The sequence below is a fragment of the Giraffa tippelskirchi genome, chromosome 7, assembly GCF_054371585.1.
Source record: "Giraffa tippelskirchi isolate mGirTip1 chromosome 7, T2T-mGirTip1v1.2.pri, whole genome shotgun sequence".
NCBI lineage: Eukaryota > Metazoa > Chordata > Mammalia > Artiodactyla > Giraffidae > Giraffa > Giraffa tippelskirchi.
Window position 1 is genome coordinate 92,008,817 of NC_137281.1, and position 12,446 is coordinate 92,021,262.

General features: G+C 47.0%; 1 protein-coding gene across 1 annotated transcript in view; it reads right to left on the reverse strand.

Annotated features, from left to right (window-relative positions):
* Window positions 1–12,446, reverse strand: part of RYR3 (ryanodine receptor 3) — a 555,495-nt gene that overhangs the window by 168,868 nt on the left and 374,181 nt on the right. The window contains exons 33-35 of the mRNA XM_081507033.1: window positions 6,815–6,901; window positions 6,171–6,397; window positions 2,635–3,430 (exon numbers count right to left, since the gene is read on the reverse strand). Coding sequence (XP_081363159.1) covers window positions 2,635–3,430; window positions 6,171–6,397; window positions 6,815–6,901 — 1,110 coding nt within the window. The remainder of the gene's footprint in view (window positions 1–2,634; window positions 3,431–6,170; window positions 6,398–6,814; window positions 6,902–12,446) is intronic.

Here is a 12,446-nt window from a genome sequence, read left to right on the forward strand (position 1 = left end):
TCCACTGGTGATGCAATTATCATTCCCAATCTACAGATGGTAACACTGAGGCTTAGACAATTTAAGGAACTTGCCCAGTGTTACACAGTAACCACAGAGCTATTACTGGAATCCAAGTTGGCTATTACTGGACGACTCTGGTTTAGTATTTGAACCTAGAGCCCAGTTCTTCAGTGCTGAGACCAGAACTACAGCAGGAAAATGAGCTCCTTAGACATAGAACACGTCTGCCTGTGGAAACAGAGAACAGCATGTAGGAGAGTGTTCTCCCAGGGCTCTAAGCTCAGTACAGAGACCACCACCAAACAGTACATCTGAGGACTGAGTCTCTTTCCTGGTGTCTTCTGGTTCTGGATGATGGGAAAGTGAGTCTTTGGTTTCTCTCTGAATTTTTCATTGCTTTTGCTTATCGGCACTGTTTGATCAATTTATCGGGATTGTTATAGCTAATCTTATCATATTAGAATTTATACTAATGAGAAAAACAACAGCTGTAGCTTACTGAGCACCAGCTATTTGCCAGACACAGTGCCAGGCACTTGCCATACTTTATGTGTTTTTTGCATATTTTTCTAAAGCAGAAGTTCTATTCACCCATCTCCACTTAACACCACACACGACTAAGCAACACCCTCCAGTGTGTCTGGGCACAGACAAGGTCCCTGGTGGTGGAGTGCTGTCGCCCAGCAGGACAGCCTCTGCTCCCACCAGGTAAACTGGGACCCATCACTTACACCCATTCTACTTGTGATTATAATTACCATTTAAAGTTGTGTGGGTCAATAAAATAGTAAAACTAAGTTGAGTGACTAGGGAGCATCTGAGAAAGGCAAGTTTTTTAAAAAAACAAAACACTAAAATTGACTGTTAGACAAGTATAAAAAATTAGGAAAATCATAAAAATCCAGAAGCATTTTGCACTCAGCCTGCTTTCGATTACCTCTAGATCTCACTGTACCTTAAAGACCCCAGACTGGCAATCAGAGGCGGTGCATGACAGGTAACATCCATGGAGGAGAGGACTCTGTGTGCCAATCAGGGACTCACATTAAAGAGAAGGTCTTGGCCTTCCATCAGAATAGCACATTTATATGTTTTAATAAAATATTTAAGGTACATATGTGAAATTTGTTATGCTTCTGCTCTATATTCAATGCTTTGATGAAATAACCACCATCACATTGGATAAGAGAACTTAACTGCAGATTACTTTTTATAATATATTTTATGGTAAATATATTTCAAATTATATTTTATAAAAACATTTTAATATTGTTTTATTATATCATCCGGAGAAGGCAATGGCACCCCACTCCAGTACTCTTGCTTGGAAAATCCCATGGACGGAGGAGCCTGGTAGGCTACAGTCCATGGGGTCGTTAAGAGTCGGACATGACTGAGTGACTTCACTTTCACTTTTTCCTTTCATGCACTGGGGAAGGAAATGGCAACCCACTCCAGTGTTCTTGCCTGGAGAATCCCAGGGATGGCGGAGCCCGGTGGGCTGCCGTCTATGGGGTCGCACAGAGTTGGACCCAACTGAAGCGGCTTAGCAGCAGCAGCATTATATCATCATCCACATTTTACAAATCATAAAGCTAAGACTGATGGGCTACTAACTTGGCAAATTTATTCAGCTAGTAAGTGGCCAAGGAGCAGGAATTAAAATCCAGGGATGCCTGGGCCAGGCTCACTCCACTAAGACAAACTCCTCTCCTCCATTTTTCTTTTTTTTCTTACTTTTTAAAAAATGTTATTGAAGTACAATTGATTTACAGTACTATGTTAATTTCTCCTATGTTTCTTTTCATTTCTCTTTTCTCAGTGCTGAAAAGACAAAGTCACCCTCATCCCCAGTACATCACTGATGTTCGCCATGTCTAGTAAGACTATATCTTGAGAAATACTGAGGTTCCTCAGGTGATGCCAAGGGGGCAACTCTAAGTGAGCAGGACTCTTAGCTCAGATGGCATTTTCTTTGAATATCAGTATAACAGGCCCACATCAGCCTGGTGATTAGGGTATGGCAATGCATGAGAGTAGGTGATGAGTGTGGTCATCCTATAAGCCAGTTCCTTTGGTCAACTCCACAGCCAAAGTCTCCTCCCTGTCTCTAGACAAGATCTCACCAATAAACCCTTTAGTCCCAAGGAGTAGGAGATAAGATCAGGGAAAATCCATCACTGGTACCAGAAAAACAATTCTAAAGCATGTGCCTTATTGATGAGGGCTGGTATTCTCATTTTGATTTAGGGAGACTTGGTAACTCAGACAATAAAGAATCTGCTTGCAATGCAGAAGACCTGGGTTTGATCCCTGGGTCAGAAAGAACCCCTGGAGAAGGCAATGGAAATCCACTCCACTATTCTTTCCTGGGAAATCCCATGGAGAAAGGAGCCTGGCGGGCTACAGTCCATAGGGTCGCCAGGAGTTGAACACAACCGAGCAACTAACACTTTCACTAGAGAGTACCTTCCAGCTCAGAAACAAGCAGGACCAGTGGGTGCACTCCCGCAGCATCTCTGCTCCACTCCACATTCAGGCCCATGTCCACAGTCCAGACCTCATCACCAGGCTGCACTGTCTCCCTCCCTAGTTCTTTCCAAGGGCAGGATGCTGGCTGCCCTGGGTTACCTGCAGCTTGACGGACTCCGGCAATCGGGTCTGCAACAAGCCTTTGACGGGAGCCTCCCTGCTGGCCTTTTCCCCAGCCTCCACAGCCTTCTCCTCCACCTGTGTCACATCCTCCTTCTCTGCTCCCTCCTCTGTCTCCCCACTGTGCTCCCCAAACACAGAGGGGTCGATGAGGAGGAGGATCTGCCGAACGTCATCATCGTCAAACACGCCCATGACCAGCAGGGTTCCGATGAGCTTCAGCACAGGCACAAACTGGAACTCCACGGACCCCCCGACGGGGTCCCGGATGTGAGCCCCGCTGCACTGCACTGCCTCCGTCAGCATGCCCAGTGCCTTTGTCTTGAGAAGCTCCAAGGGAATCTCAGGGCTCTGCTTCTGGCGCTCCTCGTTGGTGGTGATGAAGCAGGGGGTGGAGAACCTGAACCCTGGCTTGAGGCACGTTCTCGGGCCCACCCCAGGGAGCCCGTGCCTCTTGGACTCATTTGGGTACAGGCGGATTTTCCCGGTGGTGCTGGTGATGGGTATGATGTACTCATTCTTCATCATCAGCTTCCTCTCCTTAGCGCTGGCCAGGTGGATGCTGATGAGCAGGTCATAGAAGCCTGAGCGCAGGAGGCCAGGGAGGTACTTGTTGTCAATGGCATAGAAGAGTTGGGAGAGGTCCACATGGCTGCACAGGGCGTAGGCCACCCGGCTGTTCCCCAGGGCGCACAAGGCGCTGTAGAGTCTCAGCGTGTGGTAATGGAACCGCATGAGGTCCTCCTGCTCGCAGAGCTCCAGGATGTCCACACACCTGAGCAAGAGACAAGCAATCAACTGCTCCATGCAGAGGGAATGTGAATTTCCTCCATGCGAATCCATGTGCCAGGATTCAGCAGAGTGCTCACTCTGGGAATTCCCAGATTTCACCCAACCCAAGGAAGGCAAAGCAGATAGAGGTCTTACAGGTTATTATTCCTCTCGCAATTCTGGCCCATATCCCAGCTCCTGATAATCCACCATTTCTAACTATAAGGGTCTCAAAAGTCTAAAAGACTTAAAGAAGACACTAGCTTATGAAATATGCAAGTCCTCATCATTAGGGAAAAGCCCAAACCTCAATACTGAAAACATTCAGGTCCATGTCAGGTGACTCTGTCTTCTTACCTGTAGGCTCAAGGACATCCTCTGCCCTTGAAGAAGATGTAGCTAAAGCTCTCCATCAGTCTACCATCTGCCTCATTTACATGATCTCTAATTTACCATCAGCCATAGGGCTTTCCCTTTCCTGAAAACAAACACATTCCTGCACTCTTGTCCAGAGAGGAAACTTTCCAACCTGAGGTGTGTTGGTGCTGTCAATTCACTTTCTCCATCCTGACTGTAGTGATCTTTAGCTGTGTATGGGTGTGGGGGCCCAGGGCTTGGGCTCTGATCTCTGCTTCGATTTTTCCATTTTTGTCTTGTTTCTCACTGAGAATCTGAGGACCCTTTGCAATTAGCTTACTTGGCAGGACTCCTCCTTTCTGCTCCTTCCTTACGTGTGCCTGTGCTGCTGCCACTGTCCATGACCCAGTGGAATACCTGAATGGGAGCTACATGGATGTCAACGTAGCTCTGTCCTCCATTTTTTTTTCTGTCCAGGTGATCAAGGGGTAATAACATTCACAAAAATACAACGTACTTAATTCTATGTCCATAAACTGAACTCACTCATCTCACACGCTAGTAAACTAATGCTCAAAACTCTTCAACCAGGCTTCAACAACACATCAACTGTGAACTTCCAGATGTCCAAGCTGGTTTTAGAAAAGGCAGAGGAACCAGAGATCAAATTTCCAACATCCGCTGGATCATCAAAAAAGCAAGAGAGTTCCAGAAAAACATCTATTTCTGCTTTATTGACTATGTCAAAGCCTTTGGCTGTGTGGATCACAATAAACTGTGGAAAATTCTTAAAGAGATGGGAATACCACACCACCTGACCTGTCTCTTGAGAAACCTGTATGCAGGTCAGGAAGCAACAGTTAGAACCGGACATGGAACAACAGACTGGTTCCAAATAGGGAAAAGAGTACGTCAAGGCTGCATATTTTCACCCTGCTTATTTATTTAACTTATATGCAGAGTACATCATGAGGAACGCTGGACTAGATGAAGCACAGGCTGGAATCAAGATTGCCAGGAGAAATATCAATAACCTCAGATATGCAGATGACACCACCCTTATGGCAGAAAGTGAAGAAGAACTAAAGAGCTTCTTGATGAAAGTGAAAAAGGAGAGTGAAAAAGTTGGTTTAAAGCTCAACATTCAGAAAACTAAGATCATGGCATCCGGTCCCACCACTTCATGACAAATAGATGGGGAGACAGTGGAGACAGTGACAGACTATTTTTTTGCGCTCCAAAATCACTGCAGATGGTGACTGCAGCCATGAAATTAAAAGATGCTTGCTCCTTGGAAGAAAAGTTATCACCAACCTAGACAGCATATTAAAAAGCAGAGACATTACTTTGCCAATAAAGGTCTGTCTAGTCAAGACTATGGTTTTTTCAGTAGTCATGTATGGATGTGAGAGTTGAACTATAAAGAAAGCTGAGAGCCGAAGAATTGATACTTTTGAACTGTGGTGTTGGAGAAGACTCTTGAGAGTCCCTTGGACTGCAAGGAGATCCAACCAGTCTATCCTAAAGGAAATCAGTCCTGAATAGTCATTGGGAGGACTGATGCTGAAGCAGAAACTCCAATACTTTGGCCACCTGATGTGAAGAACTGACTCATTTGAAAAGACCCTGATGCTGGGAAAGATTGAAGGTGGGAGGAGAAGGGGATGGCAGAGGATGAGATGGTTGGATGGCATCACCGACTCAATGGACATGAGTTTGAGTAAACTCCAGGAGTTGGTGATGGACAGGGAGCCTGGTGTGCTGCAGTCCATGGGGTCACAGAATCAGACACAACTGAGTGACCGAATTGAACCGAACTGAAACTGAACTTGAATTTACCTACACAACTTCCTTTCTTCCCTCCCAGCAATCCATTGAGTTAGCACTGATCTCACTGTACTGATGAGTAGACTGAAGCCTTTGGTATATCAGTAGATCACTCAAGAGCTACAGACAGCAAGTGGCAGCACTGGAACTGAACCCAGACCATAAAACAGGAGCATCTCTTAATGAGGAGGGGGCCAGGAGCCTGATTCTTGGTTCTCCGAGCAATCTAGGCTTGCCTCATTCTTCCCAGTATTGTCATCATAACAGATTTGTGGACCATGCCTTTTTTAATTTAAGGCATGGAAATGTCCCTGAGTGCAGAACTTGGAGCTACAGTGAAAGCCCCATGGCTGGCACATCATCGTGAATATCCTGCTCCTGTTTCTGAGTGAATAATTAAAGTGGGGAAGGGAAAGAAAAGAGAAACCCATGCTTCAGGGCAATTGGCAACCACCCTGGACCTTGGCCAATGAGGATGCTCCCCCTTCCCTCCTGGGCTTGCTGGGTCCTGCCTCCCCACCTCCTGGCCCCTCCCCTTCCTCCATGGGCCCCTCTGCTACCTGTTCTCTTCCGGGATGTGGAGTGCCATCATCTGTAGGGGCTCCAGGCACTGCACCACCCAGCCATGGCGCTCGCTCACCCTCTCCATCTCCACCTTCAGGAAGCTGCTGGGCATGCGGCTCCAGAGCACAGGCTGGATGGTTTGGACATCCAGCCGTGGTGGGCACTGCGGGACGGGGTTCTTCTCTTCACTCTTAAATATGGCTGCCGACAGGGGCATGGCATTCTGGGGCAAGGCAGTAAGGCGTCAGACACGTGCAACACAGAGATGCTCAGTGACTGGACAATCCACCCAGCCCATGATAAGCAACAATGAGCCATACATTAAAGTGAGCCGTACATTAGAGAGAGACAAATGCATCCAGGGACCAATGAGGGCTTTTCCAGCACTAATAAAGACCTGACATAATGGGTTATACGAGCATCCATTAATCCTTTTGGAACCCAAAAGAAGTGGGAGAAGGGGAAAATATGAACCTATGTTCCACTGCATGAATTCCACATGGACACGTAGAGGTTTGGTGGGGGGCATTTGAGAAGCAGTAGGTCACAGATTTCCTGGTTTCCTCATGCCTGAGCTCCTCCCCATAATGGCCTGTGCATCTTCTTATGTATAGCCATTAGACAAGGGACAGGTAAGTACCTTCAGCTTCCCAAGTTCAAACTGGAACAGAGAGGTGCTTGTGGGCTGCAGGAAGACGGCTGGAAACACTTTGGTATTGGGCTCCACCTGGAAACCAAAACAAATCCAGAGGTTTGCCCAGAATTATAAAATCCTAGGGGGCTGAGTCATGAGTGTTTCAATCAACGTCCTCATTCTAACTTGAGGGGAAACAGGACGGCTAACTGGCTGCTCACTGGGCACTGTTCAGAAATTCCCAGAGGCCTGATGCCTACCGGTAGCTACTGTCACTGTTCTAACTTCAATACTCCTCTCTCCACTCAGGGCTGAGTGGTCGCACATCCTTTCATTTTCCCTCTCAGGTAACTGAAGCCAGCAGCTTTCTGCGGCGCGCAGGAGGGCAGGCACAGGTAGGAGCTACCATCTGGCCACCAGAGGCAGTGCATGCTCACAGAACAAGGGAGGGCACTCGCTCTTCACAAGCAGAGCCCTGGCCCTCGGGGAGCACCATCATGCATTACTCCTGCCCATGGGAGGTGACGAGTGAGGGCGGTGAGGTGACTTCAGTATTCTTTCTGAAGGCACGTGGCGCTGGTCAGGCAGCAGAATGTCCCAGCCTCAGTCCTACTGCTAGTCTGGGCTGGGTAAATCTCTGTGTGAGGGCCGTCCTGTGCATTGTAGGGTTGTTAGCAGCATTCCTGGCCTCTACGTACTAACATATCAGTAGTACTCTCCACCCCACCACAGTCATGACGACCCAAAATGTCTCCAGAGATGGCCAGATGTCCCTGAAGGGAGAAGTGCCCCCACTCGAGAGCCAGCTTTGCAGGCAAGGACCACATGGTGCTTCCGTGAAGAAGCTGCCCCCAGAGCCTGTCTCCTCCCTCAGAACCTCTCCTCCTCACTGGGTTCCTCTAAACTTCTTTCCACTCCTTCCTCACTCTATGGTTTTACTTCCTACATTAGTGTGAGATTCACCAACTGTCTTTTAGCTGCCGCTTAGATGAGACATGTGAATTGATATGTTTATGACCTCAGGGGTTTCATTTATCACTTATTTACTTCAATGTGGAGCTTTTGATCAGACTTGGAGGACCACAGAAGAAATGCGACTTTAATCCCACCAACTAGACTTCTTTACCTTTAAGCAAATTCAGACATTAGGACATGCTTACAACTCTCCCGACCCATCAAATTAGGGGCTTCTGGGTGTTGTGGACATACCCTAAAAGTGTCCCCCCGTGAGTTACTCCCTTGTACAATCACCTCTTCTAGAATCTGTGTCTTGTTTCCAGCAAACAGGATATGGCAAAAGCTAAAGGACTGCCACTGCCTTGATTGGTTGTATTATACAGAAGATTCCATTTCAGCAGACTGGAGAGGAAGTTGCTCCAAACAGCCTCAGGGAAGTAAACTGCTGTGTTTTGAGAGGGCCATGTGGCAAGGAGTTCCAGGGGATTTCATGGGGCTGAAAGTGGTAAGCTCCTGGCTTCAGCCAGCAAGAAATGGAGCCCAAGTTTTACAAATGCAAGCAACCAAATTTCTGCCAACAACCACATGAACTTAGAAAAGGACCCCAAACTCCAGAAAAGAATGCAGCCTGACAACTTGACTGCAGCCTTGGGAGATGCTGAGCTTGGGACCCAGATAAATTGTGCCCTGACTCCTGACCCATGGACACCATGGGACAAGGAATGAATCCTTCTAAGTCAATGAGAGTAAAGTGAAAGTGTTAGTTACTCAGTTGTGTCCAACTCTTTGCGACCCCATGGACTGTAGCCCGCCAGGCTCTTCTGTCCACGGAATTCTTCAGACAAGAATATTGGAGAGGGCTCCAGGGGTATCTTCCCGACCCAGAGATTGAACCTGGGTCTCCTGCATTGCAGGCAGATTCTTTACCATCTGAGCCACCAGGGAGGCCCTTTAAGTCACTGAGTTTGTGGTAATTTGTTATGAGGCAATAGAAAATGAATATAGTGATTTTCCTTTCTGCCAGGATATTTGTTACAGGCTTCTTGTAAATAATAAACTTCTTCAATGCATTTAGACATAATATTTATAAACATATTTTTAAGACTGGAAGTGACTTAAAGGATTGTCCAGTTCAGAGCTGTTGGCTTATGATGAAGAGGCCAGCCTGGTTAAGCACCAGGCTTGTTCCCAGCATATGGCATTCAAGCACACTGCAGCGGGCTCACGCTTCAGATAACACAGTTGCTTTATACCTGATGCTTCAGGTACTTCTGGATGATTGTGAAAGGATGATGCTAGTAAAACTAATAGGGACGGAGCTGCTAGAACTGCCTAGGGTATGTCTAAAATAAGCTTTGCTGAGGACATTCAACAGTTATTTAGTGCCTATCACATACCTGCTTTGGGCCAGGATCTGGGTTTATGGGTGATAGACATAAATGGGAAATTCTGATTTGCTGCTGTGTGACTTCGGTCACAAGGCAAGAGTCATCTTTAGGCTGTCCCCAGATTTCTCAAATACTCTAATAGGTAACATTCTAGAACAACGCGTGCCTCTCGAGTCATTGCAACCTGAAGCAAGCAGATGTTGGTGAGTGAGAAAGCTTTGCCTGAATCAGCCAGGTGGAAGAGAGAGAAATGCGCTCACTCAGAGATTTCTGATGCTGAACTCAATCGTACCATCATGGCGAGTGACAGGCTGAAGAAGGTGGCATGTTTTTTAGGTCCCTTGGGAATGATCCCTGCAAGTATCATAAGCTACCCAGTCAAATGGCGGGGTCCTCCTCCAACTTCCCTGCAGAGAGGAGGTCCTTGAAAGCATGTAGGATGGATGCTCTGGGATTGGTTTATTTCTACCATCAGAGGACACTCCAACCACAGTGAACAATGGAAACCTTTCTTCAATCACTAAAATAACAAGAACACACAAGTGTGAGCTGCTGATGGGTGTCCACAGGGAAAGAAACTGCAACTGATGGTGCGGTAAGTGGAATATCCTAGACGGTCCTGACCCCTCGGTTAGTCCTGTGATCCTGGATGTCATGGGGCAAAACTGATTCTGTTAGCAAGGGTACTAACCAGCTGACCTTAAGATAGAGACAATATCCTTGTGGGCCTAATCCAATTGCACAAAATCTTAATAACAAGTGTTTCTCTTGCTAGGGGCAGAAAGGAAAATCAGAGTCGAAGCACAAGAACCAGGTGTGCCCTTGTTGGCTTTAAGGATGGAAGAGGACCACGTGAGAGGGAATGTGGGCACCTCTGGGAGCAGAGGGAAGTCAGCCACCAAGGAAGTGGGGACCTCGGAACCTCTGCCCACAACCACAACTGGATTCTGCTGACAACGTGAAGAAGCTTGCAAGGGAGGCTGCCCAGAGCCTCAGGACAGAGCCAGCTCGGTCCATCTGACACCTTGATTTTGGCCTTGTGTGGACCTAGGCAGAGAACACAGTCAAGTCTACAAAACCATGAAATGATAAATGGATGCTGCTTGAAGCAGCTAATTCTGTGGCCATTTGTTAGGCAGCAACTAAAAATCTAGTGGCTTCCCAGCCAAGTTGGTCGGTTTGATAACAAATACTTAGCAAGCCCTCCCTGGGTGCCAGGTACCACAGTCTCATGTGCAGGGATACGGGAGTGAACCCGGGATGGGGAGGCAGCCCCTGCCCTCAAGGAGCTTATATTCTGGAAGGGGGTACTGCAGCCTGACGGAATAAGCAGCGAATCCAGATTTGAGGCTGCCGTGAAGTGCCATGGACTTTCCTCCCTTTGTGTTTAAGGTACTTTTTATCGCTGGCTGATCTACTTTGTCTTTGCAATGATGGACATTCTATCTCTAATCATGTGTGAAGGTCAGGGCGTAGGAAACAGCCTGAATTGAAAGGTAACCCCTCTCGTAAATCTGAATCTTACAGCTGGCCTCTGCTCTCAGAGCTGTGTGGCTGGGATGGCAGTAACTGAGGACTGTCTCTTGAACATACATTTTATTTCTCATTTCTCCCATGATTACATTAAGTGAGACAGAAAAAGCTTCTCAGATTGCGTAGCAGTATTTAATGGGGAGGTCTGGAAACCTTGGAAAGAATCCTTCTCTGATTATTTTTGTTACTGGTCCTTTCTGAATGGAAAGCCAGTGTATAAATATTACTACCCTGCTCTGCTCAAGATAATTGAAAAATGAAAATGGCTACAACTGCAGAATAACAATTATCCCAGGGCTGGGAGACCAGACACACGGCTGGACACGTTAACTGTCTTGCCGGGAATGAGAAGGGGGCTGGGTGGGTGGGAGTTTCCAGAGGGTCCCTGCTCAGAGCCTGGACCTCCTCCCCATTCCCACCTCAGGGTGGGAGCTGGTTGGAATCCCTAAGCAGAGTCATGATTTATACACATGGAGTCACACCATCGCCCCTGGGGTGCAGACACCAATAGGCAGCTCAGACAACTGACCAGCTTCACATCATCCAGGAACTGCTGTGAAAGACAGGACACAAATGGCACAGTATCTGCTCTTTGTTGTAACATCTTCTTATCATCATAGGCTCTTTCCTGAAGCAGGCAAGTCATTGCTGCTGCAAATGCCATGGGTTGGATTTTATTTATTTATTTAGAGACCTTAAATGTGATTAGATGCCTTGGAACTCTCAGCAGCTCAGGGAGGACCCTTTAGTCAAATTCATTTCAAAAGTTAATGGGAAAAAGCTAATGGATTCTGAAGGACGGTAGTAATGTATATAAGCCTCCTCTCAGGGGACTTAAGAGGGGAGGGGAAGGTGGAATCATGAGAAAGTACTGGAAGAACAGTATGTTACTTTCTGCCTCAAAGCCCAGTTTTGCAAAGGCCTCTTTCTGGGAGCGGCTGGTGAGGTCCCAGCTGCTGGGTAGTGGTGATGATTTCACTTCTTTCCAGGAGGCGGAAGAGCCCCACCGTAGTGTGCAGGGGGCTATCTACCGCAGGAGGTCCTGGGGAAGACCTCCACACTGGCCCCCCAAAAGGGCTCTGCCTGTATTTTTAGTTACTTTTCAGATTTGGGGTGGCTACAGACCCCTGCTCTCCAACCACAAGCCAGACAAATGGCTGCCAAGGGGCTTTTCAGCCTGGAGGCTGTAACCTGGGGCTGATTCTGGAATCTGGGGTTTTAGCCATTGAGGCAGGAGCCATACAACAGAGCTTTTTATACACTGTAGTTGGCTGAGCTGGCAGTGTTTGCCATTGTCCTGAGAACTCTTCGGGAGTTCCTCATTGCTTCCTAATTCCTCCCTACCTTTCCAAATTTGTTACCACCAGCCATTACCCACTCTAGTCTGTCCATCATTCCTCAAACATAAACATCACTTATGCCTTCATCTCCTTTATGCTTTTGTGCCCTTCTTTCAACCAAGTACATGCGTCTCTCTCTACCTGGAAGTATTCTGTTTCATAATCAAGATGTCTCTGTAATAAATTTTTCTTGACCACTCTCCATGGAAGCAGACTCCTCCTTCTCTGAACTTGGGTAACACTCTATCCATACATGCAAGAAGTTTCCATTTTACCTTTGAAGTGTCAAGAAGGTTTAATACAGAAATTTAATTCCCTAACTTAGCCTTTCTCATAGTATGCTCTGTAGAACTCTGAGCTGATAGAATATTACTAATTGTTAAATTAAAAAAAAAAAAGCTTTTCTTGGTTAAATGAGAA